Source organism: Rutilus rutilus (assembly GCF_951802725.1).
Source record: "Rutilus rutilus genome assembly, chromosome: 12".
Lineage (NCBI taxonomy): Eukaryota > Metazoa > Chordata > Actinopteri > Cypriniformes > Leuciscidae > Rutilus > Rutilus rutilus.
The window spans coordinates 12,143,249-12,164,049 of NC_140217.1; the positions used below are offsets into that span (position 1 = coordinate 12,143,249).

Here is a 20,801-nt window from a genome sequence, read left to right on the forward strand (position 1 = left end):
TCTATTGACTATATTCACTAATTAGCAACACATATTTATTTAACTTATGAACCTGATGAGCCTTATGGCATAACAATTCATAATAACCATGCATTGTATAATATTTGTTATTATGATGTGATTTGGTTTTCAGTTGTTGTGTTTTAGTACTACTGTATGTTACTACTATTTGTTTCTTTTAAATACATTGATCTTGTCATGAAAATAGCCATATATGCTGGTATGGCAATACAACAAACTAACAAACCTAATAATCATTGTTGTGAAAGAAAAGAAAGTGAGGACAGTGAGCTTGATACCTGTGAAAGTGGAATTCTCATGTTTGAGAAGCAGTGAAATTTCAGGGTTCAGACATGGGTTGTTGCTTAAATTTAGGCCCCGTTTACACGATGGGAAAACGCAGATATTTCCCTGCGTTTTGGCCTGTCATTTACACGAAAACGCCTTTTTTATCCCAGAAAACGATTATTTCTAAAAACTCTGGCCAAAGTGGAGATTTCTGAAAACGCCGGTTATGTGTTGCCGTGTCAACTGGGAGAAACAGGGTTTTAGGTTCTCAAACGTCACATTATGCGCCAGAAAACGCTTACGTCATGTGAGCGCCCTATGTTTAGAGTTTGTTTGGCTACTGTTTGATCATGGATGCTGTTAAGGTGGTACTCATTTTTACTTTTGTGCAAACGCTTTTGGCCTGTTTGCATTTGCTTCGCTATCTGTCCACACAAACGAACCTCGATCTGTTGTTTTGAAAGGAACAGGAAGTCGCTCGTGCGATTCGTTGTTGTCGATTTTGAGGATTCTGATTGGCTTGCATGGCTTTATCCTTCTCCCTACACTGCTGCCCATAGGTTTGGCATAGTTATGATGTTGCTCGACGGCGTATTTATGCGGGTTGATTTAAACGACAACTTTTTTGAAAACGATGTTGTGTGCACGATGTTATTTTTGAAAATGGAGGGGGGGAAATATTTGTTTCTCTAAATACCCGGCTATGTGTAAATGTGGCCTTACAGTAATGGGGACGCATGTTTTATGGGTAGGCTCCATCTCATCTGCATGGGACCAAAGATTAGGCTATAGTAGGGCCTGAATGTTCCTTGTTGTATAAAGTAATCAATCAACGGGCATCTGAATAAAATGTAGGTGTTTTTTTCCTTCTTTATATGCTCAGTATTTCTGAGTAATTATGTTTACATTTAATAATTTAGCAGACGCATTTATCCAAAGTGACTTACGAATGAGGAGAACAACCGAAGTAATCAAACTAACAATAGGGAAACAATATGCAAGTGCTTTGACTAGTCCCAGTTAGTCTAGCACAGAGGTTCTCAAACTCGGTCCTGGAGGGCCACTGTCCTGCACAGTTTAGCTCCAACCCTGAGCAAACACACCTAGCTGTGAGTTTCTAGTGATCCTGAAGACATTGATTAGCTTGCTCAGGTGTGTTTGATCAGGGTTGAAGCTAAACTGTGCAGGACAGTGGCCCTCCAGGCCCTCCAGTTTGAGAAACCCTGATCTAGCACAGTACATGTAGCAAGGCGTTTTTAATATATAATAGATATAATAGTAAGTGTTAGTATTGGGTCAAGTGTTGACAAAAAAATATGCGTCTTCAGTCGTTTCTAGAAAATGGCTAAAAACTCAGCAGCTCGGGTTGATAGGCAGGTCATTCCACCAGCATGGAACAGTCAAAGTAAATGCCTGTGAAAGTAATTTTGTGCCTATTTGGGATGGCACCACAAGGTGCCGTTCACTTGCAAGCTTCTGGAGGGCACGTAAGTCTGAAATAGTGAGTTTAAGTATAGGGGTCCAGAGTCAGTGCTTGTTATGTAGGCAAACATCAGTGCCTTGAATTTGAAGCGAGCAGCAATTGGCAACCAGTGCAAGTTTATGAAGAGAGGTGTGACGTGCGCTCTCTTCGGCTTGTTAAAGACCAGTCTTGCTGCAGCATTCTGGATCAGTTGCAGGGGTTTAACAGTACATGCTAGAAGGCCTGCCAAGAGAGAATTACAATAGTCTAGTCTGGATAGAACAAGAGCTTGGACAGGGAGTTGTGTAGCCTGTTCCAATACGAAGGGCCTGATCTTCCTAATGTTATATAAGGCAAATTGAGTTGATTCACGACTCCACCTGAATGGAGAACTTGTGATGAAGTGTTGGGTTGGCTGAGACCACAAGCAGTTCTGTCTTCACAAGGTTGAGTTGAGTTGAGCTGAGGCACCCCAGTAACTAGATGTTGGGACTTAAGACACCTCACCCCTCCACAACACCCTGAAGACCTATCTGAGAGGTAAGACTTGAGCCAATGGAGTGTGGTTCCTGAGATGCCCTTTGTTATGAGGGTTGACAGGGGGATCTGGTGTCAAAAGCAGCAGACAGATCCACCAAGATGAGTACTGAGGATTTGGAATCTGCTCTTGCCAGTCACCAAGCTTCATTAACTGAGGGCAGTCTCAGTTTAGTTGCTGCTTTTGAAACCAGATTGGTTGTTGTCCAGGAGGTTGTTCTGTGTAAGAAAGGTAGAGACTTGGTTGAACATGTAGGACGATCTGTAGTTTTCTAAAAGTGCTGGATTTAGAGAGGGTCTCTTAAGCAGTAGGGTTATTCGAGCCTGCTTAAATGCTGTGGGAATGGTACCAGTGTGGAGAGAGGTGTTGATGATGTAGGTGAGTGCAGGTACAACTGAAGAAGAAATGGCTTGAAGGAGCAGCTGGGGTTAGGTGTCTTGCTCATGGACACCTTGACACTTGGACAGGTGGAACCAGGGATTGAACCACCAACCTTCCGGTTTGTAGACAACCTACATGAACCACTGAGCCACTACCACCCTTGATTAAGGTTGTACATTAAATCATTGAAAATGAAAATGATCTGTTATACTTGTATGTTGGTTCTGTTCTGTTTACCCTGAGGTGAGTTGTTGCTGCTCTTATCCATGCTAAGCTGCATGGATGGGCAGGGAGTTCTTGCCCAGAACAGAACCATACCGCCAATCCAAACTGTATGCTAATTGTCAATCATCTTTGACGATAGTGGTCCTAAAAGAAATGTTGAATTTAAGGAGATGCATGATGCAGAGAAATCACAGGCAATACTTTTAATAAACAAGGAGTTTACGCAAGGAAATAGACATGCTAACACTACTTAGCACGACACGAGAGCTGACAAAAGCCTGAAAAGGACAGGGAGTATATATACACAGGGTTAACAAGGGAACTTAATGATAGACAGATTAACATAATCATTAACTAAGGAAACTAACTAGGACACGCTAAAGACTTAACTGAAAGGGTAAACCAACGCTATCTCACGACCAATTCGTACGAATTCGTACGAATGATAAAAAGTTGGCTAATTCGTACTAATTCGTACGACCTCACTCGTACGAATTTGTACGATTTGTCTAAACCCACGTGATGGGTAGGTTTAGGGGCGGGGTCAGGGGTAGGTCATTCGTATGAATTCGTACGAATAAGCCACCTCGTAGAATTTGTACTTTTTCCCGTGAGATCGGGCTGGGTAAACATGAAAACAAGACATAGGAATAAAAAAACAACTAACAAGACATAATCCTGATAATATGATACTCAACAAAAACACAAAATACAAAAACTTTTTTTAAATTAAAAAAATTGTCTTCAATAATCTGTTCCATATGAATAAAAATTTATTTCCCTGACTATTTTTAAATGTCAGGTTTTACAGGGTTAAATTATACCAAATCATAATAAATTACCTAGCAAAAAATGAGGAATCATTTGTACAGTTTTCTTTCTTTCTTTCTTTTTTTTTCTTTCTTTTTTTTTTTACACATTTCAACACCAAAATATGTGTAGATGGGGGCTAAGATTTAATGCACCATTGCTCTAACACTGGAGAATCATGTGTCCATCTCAACAGCCAGAGGCTGTATTTCCTTTATTCTCAGAGGAACAAAAGACAACAGCTTGACAGCTTGAGTCTGTCTCTCACATAAAGCTTTTGCACCCCTGACCTGGACCCTAATGCATCTGCACAGTACAAAATACATGGCATGCTGTTGATGTCAATGTGCATAATTTCCATGTGATTTATATTCTTGAATCTATGTCAGCCTCTGGTTTTAGGAAATAGTTAATTTGACTTTCGAACTTTTGAGTAAGGCAACAAATAGTGCCAAGTATAACTATAATTTCGCTTGGTGCTGATGCAAACACAGTACAAAGCAAGGGTGTAAAATGTACAATGAAATTGTTATGTGTCACCTTTGAAGTAACCAGACTCCCTTGTAACCTGCAAGCTATCAATAGGCTCGTTTGAGATGCCAGACACCTCACGTTGAATACAGTTGAGGAGAAGTTTAGCTAGAAGCATTCCAAATTATCTCTGTGGACCGGCAGTCTACAGTATGTAAGCAAATGCAAACATTGTGTTCTTTACTGTTGATGTATGTAATATTGCTGCTCGGAGTGAAACGGCTTCTCGAACAAGAAAATCAAAAATTTATTGGATCGTTGATATTTGCTATTGCTGTGACCTCATGTGACAGGTTGTATTTTGATTCAAGATTACGAGGGCAAATTGATGTTTTTAAAAAAATAAGGATGTGCACGGATAATTCCTTTATAAAAAAATACTACAATATTCCATAATAAACAAGAATCGTCAATTTTGATTTCATGCTGACTTTAAGTGTCTCTGACTACTATTTACTAACATTTAAATTAATTATTTGTATACAATACACTTGTGTATACGTCTTTACATTGTGTACTTATATATATTTTTTAAAGTGCATGTAATAACAACTGTAATTTTTTGTAATTACATCTATAATTACACTGTTGACCCGACTCCTCCCCTTAACCCAACCATAAACCTAACTATACCAGCAAACCTGCTCCTAACCATACCCATATCCTACCTCAATAGCAGCAAAAGTGTTTTGCAACACAACATGAACACGAACAATAAGTACACTGTAGGCTACCTAACATTTTTGTTATGTAAGTGCATAGTAATTAAAGACACCTAATATAAAGTGTGACGTGACCATATTGGTCGTATGTATTTTGTCAGTGATAAGAGATAATGATTTAGGCTACTATATTAATAGCCAAGTTATTTTCCTTTAGCTAAATGAACCTTTCAGAGAGAGAGAGAGAGAGAGAGAGAGAGAGAGAGAGAGAGAGAGAGAGAGAGAGAGAGAGAGCACAGTTCAGAGTGTGATGTGCACAATGAACTTTCTAGGCACTTGAACTTCAGTAGTAAGTGATGTGACTGCTAATGCAGGATTTACTATGTTATATCATGGATAAGAAAGAGAGTGATGAATGGAAGCTTCTTACAGCATTTAATAATTCTGTGAACAAATGGCTGAGAAAAAAATAATACAATAAAATAAAATAAGTAACTTAAAGATAAAACATGCTTGATTATGACAAGGACCCTTAACAGTCTATTTGATGCCTTTGTTCACAAGGTCTTTTTTTTCTATAATAAACACAAACAAGGGTGCAGTATACAGATATCAAATAAATACTTTGTAAAGCTCGGACATTTTTAAGGTATTGATAGCGTTATTCAGAGATTATCTTACATTATTTACACACAATCTTACCCCAGTCAACAAAACCATAAAATAGAGTTTCTGATTAGTAGTAAACACTTCTCACTTAAATTCCATTCCTGGAGCGCCCTCTTTTGGCAAAGCATCATAACACATTACACAGCTGCAGAATCATCGGCTTCAAAATGCACGTTCGATGAATAACTGTATATAATTTATGTTGTAGATAAACGTTAACCAATGAGAAATTGCCAAAAATTATTGGAAATTTTTATTGGCCTATACATTTTACATTATGATTGAACAGCTCTGTTTTGACTCATTATTGATAAGACTGACAAATATTTTAGTGAGAATGGGATTCATTAAACCCCCCAGAGACAGAGAAGAGACATCGGTTCAGTGTTCCGATTCATTCAGAAGGAATCATTCAGACCAGTTTTGTGAAATTATCAATGAAGAGTTCATTAAAAAGATCCGACTCAAAAGTACGATTCGTTCAAGTTAAGATAAACATCCGGTGCGCATGCGCAGATAGTCAGTGGGAGTGGGTTATTCGCGCGCGACTACAAGCATGCATGTGTCTCGTGGATTTTAGACCGACCGGTTCTCAGTGACAAAATTGGTACGTGTTGTCATCCTGTTCTGATGGGTTAAAGTCTGTCGCGCTGTGTATAAATAACTTACACTATAAAATTTTCAGTCTCAAAGATGATTAGCTCAGCACTAAAGGGTTTAAATTGACCGCAGGAAAAGCAACAGGCAAATTTAACTCGAATCAGCTCCATGCATACTTGAACATTAGTAGGATTAACGTTATATGCGAACAATAATATCAAGAGAGTACGAGATTTTGTTATCCATTAACAAGTAGACTTGGTCGTCGTTAGATGTGTATTAGAGCTGACATTGCGCTGTTAGACATTTGATTTGTGAATAAATGCAATTTACTCAGTGGGTTGCACTTTATTTTACAGTTTGAGCACTTAAGTGTACTTACCCAAGAAAGTACTTTGTAATATAAGGTAACTACATGGGTTAAGGTTAGGTTTAGGGGTAGGTTCAGAGTCAGTACCAAGTTATTGCAATTGTACATGGGGAACATGACTGTAAAATTAGGCTAAGTGCTATCACTGTGTTACTGCACGTTTACAGTAGGTTTACTTTCATTAGAGCCAATAACTCATGTCTGGGAACTCCTTTGACTGTTCATGCTGTCTTGTAGAGATTAATTAAAGTTATTAAATTTAGTTATTAAAGACCCACGAACAAGAAAATCACAGACCAATCTATATACTGAATTTAAATCTATTAATTATATACAAATTTCATTATAAAAATCAAACTAACAACTTGATTTACTTTGTGCTTCTTTACAGAATCACAATGTTCGTTCCAGTTTGGTAGCACTTTTGACGGTGCTGGAACCTGGAAGTTGAGCAAAGGTGAATGCTCGCACTGAAAAAATGTCAGCTTGTAGCTGTTTAACACATTGCTGTATCATTATGAAAGTGTCCTCTCAGCTCCCAGTAATAGTTAACACGGCGCATATCTTAGGATTTACTGGCTAGTGCAGTCGCTTGGTTGTTCTCGCAGTCGCTCTATTAAACTGCTAAACCTTCAGCTATTAACTTGGACATTAACATTCCTTCTGCATTTTTACATCATTAAATCAGCTTTACAGCATCAGTTGTATTGCTGTAACATGGTGGAAGTGATTATATGCAATGAAAGGACAGAGGATGGTAAGGAGGAAATGAAGACTGATGACAATGGACACACTGCGGAAAATGTGGCTCCCGAGTCAGTCATCTTTGAAACCAAGGAAGACCTGGAAACCCAAACGCAGAAGACCAGTTCATGGATATGGTCCGTTGTTTACCTTTGTTTCTATGGCTTCATGGTGCAGCTGAAGCCTGGAGAGCCCTTTATCACACCATACCTGCTCAGTACAGAGAAGAACTTCACCAGAGATCAGGTCTGGTGCTATTCTACTTTTATTCTAATCGTATTCTAGTTTGTGAAAAAACACTTAAGAAATATGACATTGTTTGAGTGACTTTATTCAATCTGATAAAACATACTGTTTGTTTGTTTGTTTTAAATTTCGTAAACACCGAAACTTGAGAGACTGTTTACGCACTACAGTATGTATTTATTTTGTTGCCAATACTTAGTTTATACACAGTTATGATTGTGTAACTTGGTCTTAAAACCCCGACACAGCTGCTGGGTTCTGGCAAACCATGTGAATGTGGTCAGAGTTCACATTCCTCTACAGTGGGTCAGATTTGCTTTGGAGGAAGGACCTAGATCATGCCCACTCATTAGAGTTATTAATTAACCACATAATGTCTTTTTTGTTAACACTTCTAAATCCTGAATTATAAAATGAATTTGCCTGAACTGTACTGAACTTATAAAGCTCTAACTGAATGTTTTTTTTAACTGCCAATGATTTGACGAAAGCCATAACATTAGTCAACCACATGCAGAGAAAATCTGTATGCGAATATTCCACTGCAAAGTAGACCAAGTGCCATATTTTATCTGTTTACTGCCCAGTGTCTATGTCATAGATTAAGACACTTCTGTTTGGCCCAAGTTCTCTTTCACATTATATATTTTATTACATGTTCAAAATGTTTTACTAACTAAAAGAACACCCAAAAACTGTTGTATATGTCATACTTATGTATCTGATTAGTAGGGCTGGTCCGAATACCATTTTTTGAGCTTCGAAGCTTCGACAGGAATTAACATCGAATATTCGAAGCTTCGGAGGGAGGGGGCTGAACATATTCTTCTCTCTAATAAAGGCAGGAATCTCTATGCGTCTGTCTGTTTGCATTTAGATTATTTATCTTGCATTTAGAACCGTTCATCCAATCGACTTCACGAGTGCAGTGTCACATTTGGTGCAATATAGACACGCGAGACGTGACACGTTCAGAATTAATAAACTTTTAATACAGAACAGCGCGAGCGGGAAGCGCGCGCGCGCCTCACGCGCAACACTGCACTTGATACAAAACACAGCCTAATATTTTTCTGAGTAACAAATAACTCTCAAATCAGAAATCAACAGCACAGTAATTACAGCACAGTAAAGGGTAGGCTAATATATTGTTTCTATTCTATTTCCACAATGTCAAAGCAACGCAGCTTATAGACTAACGTTACAAGCTCAGGCATGCACTTTTGCCCATACAAACTCCGCTGTTCTGCGCTCTAAAATAAGAGTATTGTATTTCGCCCAAAAATACTAAAACAATAACCGTGTGAGAGGGTGTTTTAGGCTATATCATGTTATAGCCAGATATGACGATGCTTACTTAGCCTACAGCACGCGTCACCGCAGATCAGCATCTATTCATAAAGCCAACGTGCAAACTATCGCAAATCAAAGTGAAAGTGGGTCGCAGATGCTTTAACACACAATCAACGTTCATTAAAAGTAAAGAATCGAAATGATCTTACCAGGGCTGTTGCCGCTCTCATATTGCGGTCTTTGATTTAGAAATTTTAGCTGACGATCAGTAAAATGCAGCTTATCTGTTGCTAGTGACGTGCACTCCATCACATCTGCCTATAGCGCGGGATTTGAAGTTCGGATTCATATCCGTTTTGCAAAAACACATTTATGTGTTCATTGTTCATATTGATAAATCAGAGAGAACTATCCGATCTGAGAAAATGCATGACAGCCCCATTCAAGCGCGAATGGGAACAGTTTCTAGGGGGATGCCAGGTGTGAAAAAAAATAAAAAAAAATTAAAACGAATATTCGAATGTCAAATTTGAAAATCGAATACCAACCCACCGAACGAATATTCGAATACTCGAATATTCTGGTACAGCCCTACTGATTAGACAAAAAAGGGACATTTTTTTCAGTCTGCTTGCTAAGGTGATTAAATGCATGTCTTGCATTAGGCAGAGTAGGGATCATTCATTTGGTTTTTGTTTATCTGTTCAGAAAATATTTAGTCTGTCGCTGTGAAGTTTTGCCACAACTGTATGTTAACAGTCATTACCCGTGTCAGTTAAATTTATAACTCAAACGAGTCGAATACAATTAAACTAGAAGTACACAAAGGCTGATGTTACATTTATTCTGTATAGGCTAATTGTAATAGTGGTATGCAATAAATGTAACCATAATGAAAAAGCTCCATAAATGTGAATTATTTTATATGAACATACTACAAAACGTGAACAAAAAGTTATTCAAGCCTGAACTGAAGCGAGCTCAGCTGCAGACTTCTTCTTGACAGTCAAAGTGACATTGAAACAATGTAGTTTCACAATTACTACATTGTGAAACTGCTGACTTGTAGGAAGACTGCTAATGTTAAGGGTACCATTTTTACGGGGCCATACTATTACATATCTGTACATAAATAAAACAACACAGTATGTGAACACACAGCAAGTAAGAAAAAGTCTGATGAGGAAAATACTTTAAACCTCAAAGAGTCACTTTTTAAATGTAAAAAATGTTTTTAAAAATCTACGCCTTGTCCACATTTTTAATATAACAATCAAATGTATTCTGGGATGCCATGTGCTCTCCATGTACACTACCCTCATCTCAGATGGCACATTCTCACTTTAACCCTGAGTCATTCTAAACCCTGGAATCTTGTTTCACACTGCTATTAATCATGTTAACAATTAATCATGGGTATAATTCGTAATCTGATGTTTCACACTGTAAACTCCTGGTGGTGGAGGTATGTAAGTGCATTGTCTATTATGTTATTACTGATGTTACATTTGAACATTAAAATATCCCTGCTCTCCCTCTACCCCGTATAAGATGTAACAATGACTTTCTGATATCTTTTCAGGTTACCAATGAAATCACCCCGGTCCTCACATATTCCTATATGGCTGTGCTGGTGCCTGTGTTTCTGCTGACAGATTATCTACGCTACAAACCTGTGCTGATCCTTCAGAGCTTGAGTCATGTTTCCATTTGGCTCTTGCTGCTTTTGGGCTACTCGTTGCTGGAGATGCAATTTATGGAGTTCTTTTACGGCATCACCATGGCTGCCCGTGTGGCATACTCCTCCTACATATTCTCGCTAGTACCAGCGAATGTTTACCAGCGTGTCGCCAGCTACTCCCGCTCAGCTGTGCTCATGGGAGTCTTCACGAGCTCTGTGCTGGGTCAGATGTGTTTGTCACTAGGGAATGTATCATACATGACGTTAAGCAAGGTCTCTTTGGGGTTTGTCATTTTTGGGCTACTCTTGTCCTTCTGCTTGCCATGGCCCAAACGTAGCATGTTTTTCAATCAAGCCCGTCTAGAGAAGGAGAGGAAGGAAGCAGCTCAATCAGAATTGGCCCGCATTAATCCAGAAAAGAAGGATGGCAGTGTGGCAGCACCTGGCACTAGCCACAATTCCCTCTCCTGGGCAAATTCGGTGTTTGTTCAGATGTTGAAGGAGTTAAAGAATGTTGTGAAGGTCCCTAGTTTAAGGCTTTGGAGCTTGTGGTGGGTGTTCAACTCCACTGGTTACTATTTAGTTGTGTTTTATGTGCACATCCTGTGGAATAAAGTCTACCCTGCCATAGAAAACAAGCACGTCTACAATGGAGCGGTTGAAGCTGCCTCTACATTATTAGGTAAGACGGATTATATCTTGTTGTAGTTGCTATATTTGTTAAATTAAAACAACAACAAATAATCTCAACCACAGAATCAGTTTTTTTTGTAAGTAGCATCCACTCTGATTTCTTAAAGGGATAGTTCACCCAAAAATTCTGTCAGCATTTACTCACCCTCAAGTTGTTCCAAACCTGTATGAATTTATTTCTTCTGATGAACACAAAAGAAGATATTTTGAAGAATGTCAGTAACCAAACAGTTGATTGGCACCATTGACTTCCATAGGATGGAAAAACTAATACTATGAAAGTCAATGGGGTCCATCAACTGTTTGGTTTATCATTCAACACAATTTTTATTTTTGGGTGAACTATCCCTTTAAGCAAACGAATAAACATTTTGTTGACAAGGGTACTGCCTACCAACTGTTGATTTATTTCAGTGTGGAAATAAATTTACTTACTTAAACACTGCTCATTTAAACCAGTGTTCAAAATTAAAGATGCACAATATATCAGTTATCATCAGCCTCCAAAACACTTTTTGATTTATTTTGTCATCATCTTGCACAAAATTATTGGGATGGCAATAAGTTATGGCAAAGATAAAAAAAAAAAGTCGTCATAAAATAAAAATCTATCCTATCTATTTCTTTATTAATTTTATTGATCTTATTGTGAACAATTCACCCATGCATGTGTTTTGATCTGATCATTTTAAATCAAAATGTCATATGCCGTACTTCTCCAATCATTTAGTATGTTTAAACCCAGGCCCTTTCTTACATTTGATTGCAAGTTTGCATTCAGATCTGCCTTCATGCAATTAACCGATGTATAGAATCAAGTCCCCATCCTACATGTTTTTCTTTTTTGGTAATCTGTTGAAAAACTGGTATATACGTCACAATATGAAATCAAAGATCTGTTGCTACTTCTGTTTCATTTCCGCTTTAGCACTTATGCGTTTTGTTTTAAGAGGGCAAGTCATTGTGAGTTGCTGTGTGAGTGTAATGATAACAGCTCTGCATTTATGTGTAGTAGTACAACATGAGTTATGTTTATTTCTTAAAAGTACATCAAACTATGTATTTTAAATTGCATTGGGCGATAATTAAACCACTTTAGCTGACAAACTATAAAGTTTTAGATTTTTGTTTGTTGTAATTCTCTTTTTTTAAAAACAAAATACTATGGATTTATAATAACAGCCATTCATCGGCCAATAATTATCTGCTTGCTTATACTAGCAATAATGGGTCATCAGAGTTCCCAACGCAAGTCATTGTGACCTACAGTTGTTTTTTTTACTAGGATCTTGACGTTTGATCTTTTCCGCATGAATCAAAATCCTAATTGAGGTTTACATGATACCTGATGGTTTACTATTTGGCGAGAACAAGCAAAGTTCATGTTCCTCAACCTTTGAGCTTGGGCATGACACATGCTTGGCAAACACAAAAACAACAACAACAAAAAAATGTAAGCCAGGATTCCTTATTCCTAGTGCTGGAAAGCCACTTCCCTGCTGAGTTTTTTGTTGATTCAGGTGCATTTAATCAGAGTTGGAGCTATACTCGGCAGGAAAGCATCTCTCCATGACAAGGAATGAAGAACCCATGGTGTAAATGACACACAAGTTGAAAAATATTTGCAAACAGTTTTTCAGATTTTCATGCACCAATTTGGTCTTGCTGAGAATAGACGTTTGTTAATCAGCATGATAATTACATGACAATCACGCTTCATGTGCTCCATAGGTGCAATCGCGTCATTTGCAGCAGGCTATGTGAAAATTAGATGGAATCTGTGGTCTGAACTGGTGATTGGATTGATTACTGGGGCACAGGCCGGTCTACTGCTTCTCATGGGCATCACAGGAAATATCTGGGTTTGCTATGTGTCGTATGCCCTTTTCAGAGGCTTCTACCAGTTCCTTGTGCCTATTGCCATGTGAGTGATATTAAGCTATTTGCTTAATTTTATTATTAAATGTATGTAAAAGATTTTTTCATGTGTTTTTTTTTTGTTAAAAACCCACATTAAACAACGATGGTGCATATTGCATAAAATGTTTTGAATTGACTGAGGAGGAGATGAGTTGTATGCACCTGTAAAAACATTTATTTCACAGAGAGCAAGATCTTGAAGTTTGTTGTTGTTTGAAATGTGGAGCTTTTGATGAGTCTAAAAGAAAAACACTAATGAAATTAAACCATTTAAAGAAAATACACTTTTTTTAACAATTATCCAGATGTCTGTTCTCTGCATTTTGTCCATAAATAATTCATTTTGTGTTTTTTCCTTTCAGTTTCCAGATTGCCTCCTCTCTCACTAAAGAATTGTGTGCTTTAGTGTTTGGAGTAAACACTTTTCTTGGAACAGTTCTGAAGACAGTCATCACTATAATTGTGGTTGATAAGAGTGGATTGGGTTTGGATGTTCATTCTCAGGTGTGTACAATTCTAGGTTGACTTCTGTTAATAGTTACACACAGATAAACAGGACCAATACTAAATAATTGGGTCACTTTTTCAAAACTCTTCACACAGTTCCCTTTACTAACTTTTAGCTTGGCACATCAGGTGATTTCACAATCAAAATTCTCTAAAACTACCAAAACACTTCATACATGTCTCAAATCATCTCATTCTTCCATAACACTAGCAAAGGTTATCACCCAACAAACACACTTTGTCGTAAACCATAAACAATGACCTTTAAAACATGTAGCATTACACAATGATTTCTTTTGTAAAATAATTTCACAAAACAATAATGAAACCTCCCTACGGTTCAAAATACACTGCAGTATATTTTACATGGTCATTGTTTACATTACAATTAAAAATTATTCCTAAGTTTTCCCCCTTTTATATAGAGGGTAGGGCTGGTCCGAATACCATTTTTTGAGCTTCGAAGCTTCGACAGGAATTAACATCGAATATTCGAAGCTTCGGAGGGAGGGGGCTGAACATATTCTTCTCTCTAATAAAGGCAGGAATCTCTATGCGTCTGTCTGTTTGCATTTAGATTATTTATCTTGCATTTAGAACCGTTCATCCAATCGACTTCACGAGTGCAGTGTCACATTTGGTGCAATATAGACACGCGAGACGTGACACGTTCAGAATTAATAAACTTTTAATACAGAACAGCGCGAGCGGGAAGCGCGCGCGCGCCTCACGCGCAACACTGCACTTGATACAAAACACAGCCTAATATTTTTCTGAGTAACAAATAACTCTCAAATCAGAAATCAACAGCACAGTAATTACAGCACAGTAAAGGGTAGGCTAATATATTGTTTCTATTCTATTTCCACAATGTCAAAGCAACGCAGCTTATAGACTAACGTTACAAGCTCAGGCATGCACTTTTGCCCATACAAACTCCGCTGTTCTGCGCTCTAAAATAAGAGTATTGTATTTCGCCCAAAAATACTAAAACAATAACCGTGTGAGAGGGTGTTTTAGGCTATATCATGTTATAGCCAGATATGACGATGCTTACTTAGCCTACAGCACGCGTCACCGCAGATCAGCATCTATTCATAAAGCCAACGTGCAAACTATCGCAAATCAAAGTGAAAGTGGGTCGCAGATGCTTTAACACACAATCAACGTTCATTAAAAGTAAAGAATCGAAATGATCTTACCAGGGCTGTTGCCGCTCTCATATTGCGGTCTTTGATTTAGAAATTTTAGCTGACGATCAGTAAAATGCAGCTTATCTGTTGCTAGTGACGTGCACTCCATCACATCTGCCTATAGCGCGGGATTTGAAGTTCGGATTCATATCCGTTTTGCAAAAACACATTTATGTGTTCATTGTTCATATTGATAAATCAGAGAGAACTATCCGATCTGAGAAAATGCATGACAGCCCCATTCAAGCGCGAATGGGAACAGTTTCTAGGGGGATGCCAGGTGTGAAAAAAAAAAAAAAAAAATTAAACCGAATATTCGAATGTCAAATTTGAAAATCGAATACCAACCCACCGAACGAATATTCGAATACTCGAATATTCTGGTACAGCCCTAATAGAGGGTAATGAAATTGAAAGACAAACACCTGTGTAGGGATACAGCTACTTTAAACTTATGTTTAAAGGGTTAGTTTACCCAAAATGGAAGATTCTTTCAATACTCCTGCATGTCGTTCCAAAACCGTAAGACCTTCATTCATCTTTGGAACACAAATTAAGATATTTTTATTGAAATCTGAGAGCTTTCTGTCCCTCCATTTACAGTCCACACAACTACCACTTTATCGCTTCAAAAACTTCATAAAGATCGTAAAACATTAAATGATGAACAGATTGAATTTATTATTTTATTCACATATAAACATTGATCAGGAGTTTTGAAAAAGTGACCTAAGTATTGAGAAATGGGTCCTAGCATTTAAAAAAAAAAAGAAAAAAAAAAAAGAAATTACAGTAATATAATGCAGAATGATTTTGGCCTGATTCTGTTTCTCTCTTTCTCTTGCAGTTTTTTGTTTATTTCTTTTACTTCACTCTGTTGACTGTGATTTACCTGGGATGTAGTGCCTTTATCATCACGTCTCATTACCGCAATCAAAGATCAGGCCAGGAGGCTACGGAAGTAGCCATAGCCACTGAACTTAGTCCCATGGCATCAGCTGCCAGTGACGGCACAACCGCACATAATGGAGCCAGCATCAAGACATGAGATTCAAAGAAATTGTGCCTACAGGTGGAGTTTCTCCATCTCTTTAACTGTTACTTCAAAATCAGAACATTTGATTATTTTAAGTATGAATAGTCCTGGTTTCATCATTTTATAAACAAAAAATTTAGTCCAATTGTTAGGAATAGCAATAGATTTTTTTTAAAACCTCATCAAAATCTAATTGTACATTTTCGGATCGAGATATTGTCATATCTGGATGTCTCTTGTTGTTTGTCATGTTATAAAGTTATCTTTGTCAGGGTTAATAAAATAATTTTATAAGGAATGTTTGGAAGCCAAACATGGCAAGGATTACTCTATAACTTTAGAGTACAGTGATGCCAGTATTATTTGCAGCTAAATATTAAAGTTTAAATAATTACTATTGCACAACAGTTGTAATTCTGTTAATTGATTGGCCAAGCGGTGTTCCTGGCTGATATTTAGTATGTCCTTAGAATATGTGATCGGTATCCAGTGGAAGCTAATTGGGGGAGTTAGAGTTGTGGGATTTTTGCCTCCAGTCTTTTCTTTCACTCCAGAATCACTCAGAAATGGGTTCTGCTCACCAGTACGCAGGAGTGGGAAATGGATAACCCATAGTGGAGCAAACGTGGAGTAATAACAATGTTCCAAACAGTTTTTTGAACAGAAAATTGTTGCATTCACACTGTTGTCACCTGGTGACATGCATAGTTTGATACTTTAGTTCTTTTGGAAATATTTTTATTGACAAAGGAAAAATTATGCTAAGTAACTTGCCATGTTTTTCAATGTGAACATCTTTATAGAACCTGTATAAAAGAAATTTCGGTAACACTTTTTCACTAGTTAACTAAATTAGTTAACGAACTAAGAATGTCCAATACGTCTACAGCATTTGTTAATCTTAATTTAATGTTAATTTCAACAATTATGGTACTAATACATTAAAATCAAAAGCTGTATTTGTGAACATTAGTTAATGCACTGTGAACTAACATGAGCAAATAATGACCAGCTGGATTTTCATGAACTAACATTAACAAAAATTCATAAATACTGCAACAAATGCTCATTGTTAGTTCATGTTAGTTTATACATTAACTAATGTTAACAAATGAGACATTGTAAAGTGTTACCGAAATTTCACACAAACAAGATTGTATTGTACACAGGACATTTGCTTAGTTCTTCTGTATTTTAAAATTGATACTACTGGTTTTCTTTTATATATGTATGTATATGTATATATATATATATATATATATATATATATATTGTAGTGTGATCACATTTTAGGATCTCCAGACCATGTATAATTACAAATAAATTGTTATTAAATTAAAAGTTTTAAGTAATTTTTATTTATATTACAATTTGAAATCCCATATTGCTTAAAAGCAGCTTTAGAGAAAAATATGCCTTAATATTCAACAACAGCAGCCAAGCTTAAGGTGACTATGGCAAGGACAAAAAACTCCATGTCTATGTAATAAAGGGAAGAAATCTTGAGAGAAACTAGATTTAAAACTAAATATTATCTAGTCGCTGCATGTGTAATAGAAGTCATGTGTTAATATAATAAACTAAGTAATTGAACATGTTACTAAGACAATGTTTAAACTTTAAGGAAAATGTTTAAATAAAAAGGATAAGGATTAGCTTGTAGGTTTTGTTCTGTCTTGGTCCATCTCTTGACAGGAGTAATAGAGGTAGTTTTAAATGAAATGCCGATTGCTGTCTGGTAAAGCTGAAGCTGACTGATATCAGAACATGTATCCCAAGGTGGAAACAAGGAAAACAAATGAAAGACAGCTGGTGTTTGTATAAATGATCTTTATTTTTATATTTGCAGAAGTAGCTATCCAAACAATTGGTTGCAATTTTGGCAGACATGACTGGAATGGTGCATAATTATATCTCTCATAAAGGTTGAGATATAAATTAGGTGTATGCCTGGCTGAAGTGAGGGGTCTAGACTCAAACTCGCTTTCTACCATTACATAATTATGGCACCAAGTGCCTTTTTGTGTTGTGAGCTAGTCATTGAATCATTCACGAAAAAACAGATTCATTCAGTAACAAAACCACACTACTGTGTGTTGCTTGGAGACACAATGGTGGCTCATGCTTTGGCTTTTTACAGGTGGACCTAATTAGACAAGAATAACTGGCAATATTGTTACATATACAGTGCTGGTCAGAATTATTTGCCCCCTTGGTAAATATGATCAAAGATGGCTGTAAAAAAAAAATCTGCATTGTTTATCCTTTTGATATTTTATAAAAAAAAAAAAAAAAAAAAAATCGAACCTTTTATATAAAATAATTAAAAGTGGGTGTGTGGGGTGTGTGGGGGGGTGTGGGGTGTGGGGGGAATCACATTACACATTTTTTGATGAAACAAAAAAAAAATACAGCTTTTTTGGCAGCAAACACTTAATATGGGTTTGGCGCACACAGAGATAAAAAAGTACCCCATGTGTAAAATGAAATACTCTGCTGTATCTTTAATGCTGTGGGCCTAATTTTCTGCCAGAGGTCCTGGACATCTTGTTCAGATACATGGCATCATGGATTCCATCAAATACCAACAGATAAAAAATCAAAACTTGACAGTGAACTGAAGAGAAGAAGCGCCAACATGGATCTGGGAATCTGAAGGATCTGGAGAGATTCTGTATGGAGGAATGGTCACTGATCTCTTGTCAGGTGTTCTCCAAACTCATCAGGCGTTATAGGAGAAGACTCATAGCTGTTATCTTGGAAAAAGGAGGTTGCAAAAAGTATTTAATAAAAGGGGGCAAATAATTGTTCTCAACATGTTTTGGAGAAAAACATTTACTTCATAATGTGATTTTCCCTCCCAGGTTCAATTATTTTACTTCAATGAAAGGTTCGATTTTTTTTTTTTTTTTTTTTTATAAAATATCAAAAGGATTAACAATGCAGATTTATTTTTTACAGCCATCTTTGATCATATTTACTAAGGGGGCAAATCATTTTGACCAGCACTGTACACTATTGTTCCAATGATAGGGATCGGTATGACCAGTAAGAAACCAATAACAATAATGACTTTATTTTCCAAATAAATATTACAGAATCTTTAAGAGTGAAACAACCAGTGACATGTAAAACATAGGTTGTATTTATTAATTAATGTAAGTGCCATTGAAAATGCAGTAAATAAAAGTAAAAATGGCTTTTTGCGAATTTTTTTTTTAGTGGTCACATTTGAACTTTAGAATACAGCAGGCGGTGGTAGAATAGAGAGACTGCAATGGGCTAAAACTCTTAAAAAATTTTGTTCAAGTTATGTGTAAAAAATAAAATAAATATTAATAAAAAACTAACAATGATTTACCTATTTTTATGAAGTCATCTTTCTTTAGAGAAAGTAAACTAGTCTTTTTGCATTACAATCATGGAATGTTTGATGTGATTGATTTGCAAAGTATAAAAATGTAGAAAGGTTACATAGATATGTTTATATAAAATCATTTAAATAGTAATGTGAATGAAAATGGTAATGACAACAAAGTAGTTTAAAGAGAATTAGTTATTAAAATGTTGGTGTTTTGGCAAGACATTGTGAAGGCACTACAAAACATCCATTTTAAAACCAGATGTATTTTAATAGTTGTTTTTGACTTAGTGTGTTCTATATTACCCTGTTATGTGCGAAAATACAACAACGTACATTTTTATAAAAAAAATATAAAACAGTTAATTTACTCTAAATGTTTCTAAATTGCATATTTTCTGCAATGATAAAATGTTTGTTGTAAAGATTATGGTGTAAGGAGGAGCCACGTATATCTTTTGATATACTGATAGCTGTCACACAGCAGTTAATACATACAAAATTAATTGTCAGAATTTTAATCTAAAATACAATGTAGATGAACATACATACAGTTTGTGGTGAGACTCAAGGCAAATTTTGGTCTTACACACGTTTTTGGTTTACTCAGCAATGTAGCTGTTCTCAATGCACAGTACAATAAAAGAGCTGGCGCAGCCACGTGGCAACTGCTGAAGTAGGTAGCCATCTTGGAGAGAGGAAGCCATGCCAGTGACGGCATGACTACCAGTTCGCCATGTTTCACAGTAGCTGTCTGTTTGCCTGTTTCCATCAGTGCTTGATCCATGCCATATCATCTTCTCTGGCCTATTAAAGTGGTTATGGAGAAAAAAATGGCAGGTTAATAATTTCTGTTAAGGTTCTAGTTGTTAAGGAATATGTCTTAGACCCCCTTACCAGGCATCATCATTGAGAACATCTCGACCGTCAAACGAGTAGATGCGCACATCATCATTCAGCCTGCCCTCTGAGTCACTAAAGATAGACTCCCAGTTGCTGAATAATTCCTCATCCTGTGGTGAAGATATTAAACAGCTTTATAAAAGACTACAGTATTAACTGAAAAAAAAAGAAAAAGATTTTGTGACAAATGAAGGATCTTACTTGAAGATTTACTATAGGAAACAGATTCCTGTCATGCTTTCGAACAATACTGTGTAGATCCTGTAACCGGGATGACAGAAAAGCCCTGAATGTTCCTTTGAGCCCAATTGCTTGGGCCTGTAAGAAGCACTGGTGGTCTACACCTCTAATATCCCGCATGTCGCCCCGTTGGGGTGAGTTGAGAGAAATTAGGTGCAGCTAGGATGACAAAACATATAGTTATTATAAGATAACTTGAAAATAAGTTTATATTACAAACAATATAGATTATATAAAAGGACATCAGCTGACCTTCAGCCCTTTCTATTGTTAACAAATTCCCAATTATACTCCAATGCTACAATTTTCTGTCATTATCATTTGTTAACAATCAAGTATTCATTACTTCAATAAGCTCATTGTTTCTGCCTTAACTTATTACATTGTTTGTAATTTTTAGCTAACTGTGATTTGTATATGTACATTTCTGAAATACATAACGTCTCGG

The 20,801-nt window shown here is 36.7% G+C and overlaps 2 protein-coding genes across 3 annotated transcripts in view; one reads left to right on the forward strand and one right to left on the reverse strand.

The window, feature by feature from the left end:
• The first annotated feature begins 6,093 nt into the window (after positions 1–6,093).
• Positions 6,094–16,252, forward strand: slc19a1 (solute carrier family 19 member 1). Of its 2 annotated transcripts, none has more exons than XM_084425925.1 (7): positions 6,094–6,173; positions 6,928–6,993; positions 7,225–7,526; positions 10,402–11,182; positions 12,925–13,117; positions 13,476–13,617; positions 15,661–16,252. In XM_084425925.1, the coding sequence occupies exons 3-7, from the start codon at positions 7,254–7,256 to the stop codon at positions 15,859–15,861; spliced, it is 1,590 nt and encodes a 529-aa protein (XP_084282051.1). In that variant the 5' UTR covers positions 6,094–6,173; positions 6,928–6,993; positions 7,225–7,253; the 3' UTR covers positions 15,862–16,252. The 2 variants fall into 2 exon arrangements, with proteins under 2 accessions (XP_084282051.1, XP_084282052.1); XM_084425926.1 differs by lacking the exon at positions 6,094–6,173 and adding an exon at positions 6,685–6,702 and having other exon boundaries at positions 15,661–16,141.
• A 1,433-nt stretch (positions 16,253–17,685) lies between these two features.
• col18a1b (collagen type XVIII alpha 1 chain b) overlaps positions 17,686–20,801 on the reverse strand; it is a 93,915-nt gene continuing 90,799 nt past the window's right edge. The window contains exons 37-39 of the mRNA XM_084426262.1: positions 20,315–20,512; positions 20,108–20,223; positions 17,686–20,017 (exon numbers count right to left, since the gene is read on the reverse strand). Coding sequence (XP_084282388.1) covers positions 19,813–20,017; positions 20,108–20,223; positions 20,315–20,512 — 519 coding nt within the window. The 3' untranslated portion in view covers positions 17,686–19,812. The remainder of the gene's footprint in view (positions 20,018–20,107; positions 20,224–20,314; positions 20,513–20,801) is intronic.

Bases quoted from the DNA above. Each gene is read 5' to 3' on its own strand.
- slc19a1 (XM_084425925.1), top strand. From the start codon at position 7,254: ATGGTGGAAGTGATTATATGCAATGAAAGGACAGAGGATGGTAAGGAG. The intron at 11,183-12,924 runs GTAAGACGGATT...TGTGCTCCATAG, and splicing joins AGCTGCCTCTACATTATTAG to GTGCAATCGCGTCATTTGCA. The intron at 13,118-13,475 runs GTGAGTGATATT...TTTTCCTTTCAG, and splicing joins TTCCTTGTGCCTATTGCCAT to TTTCCAGATTGCCTCCTCTC.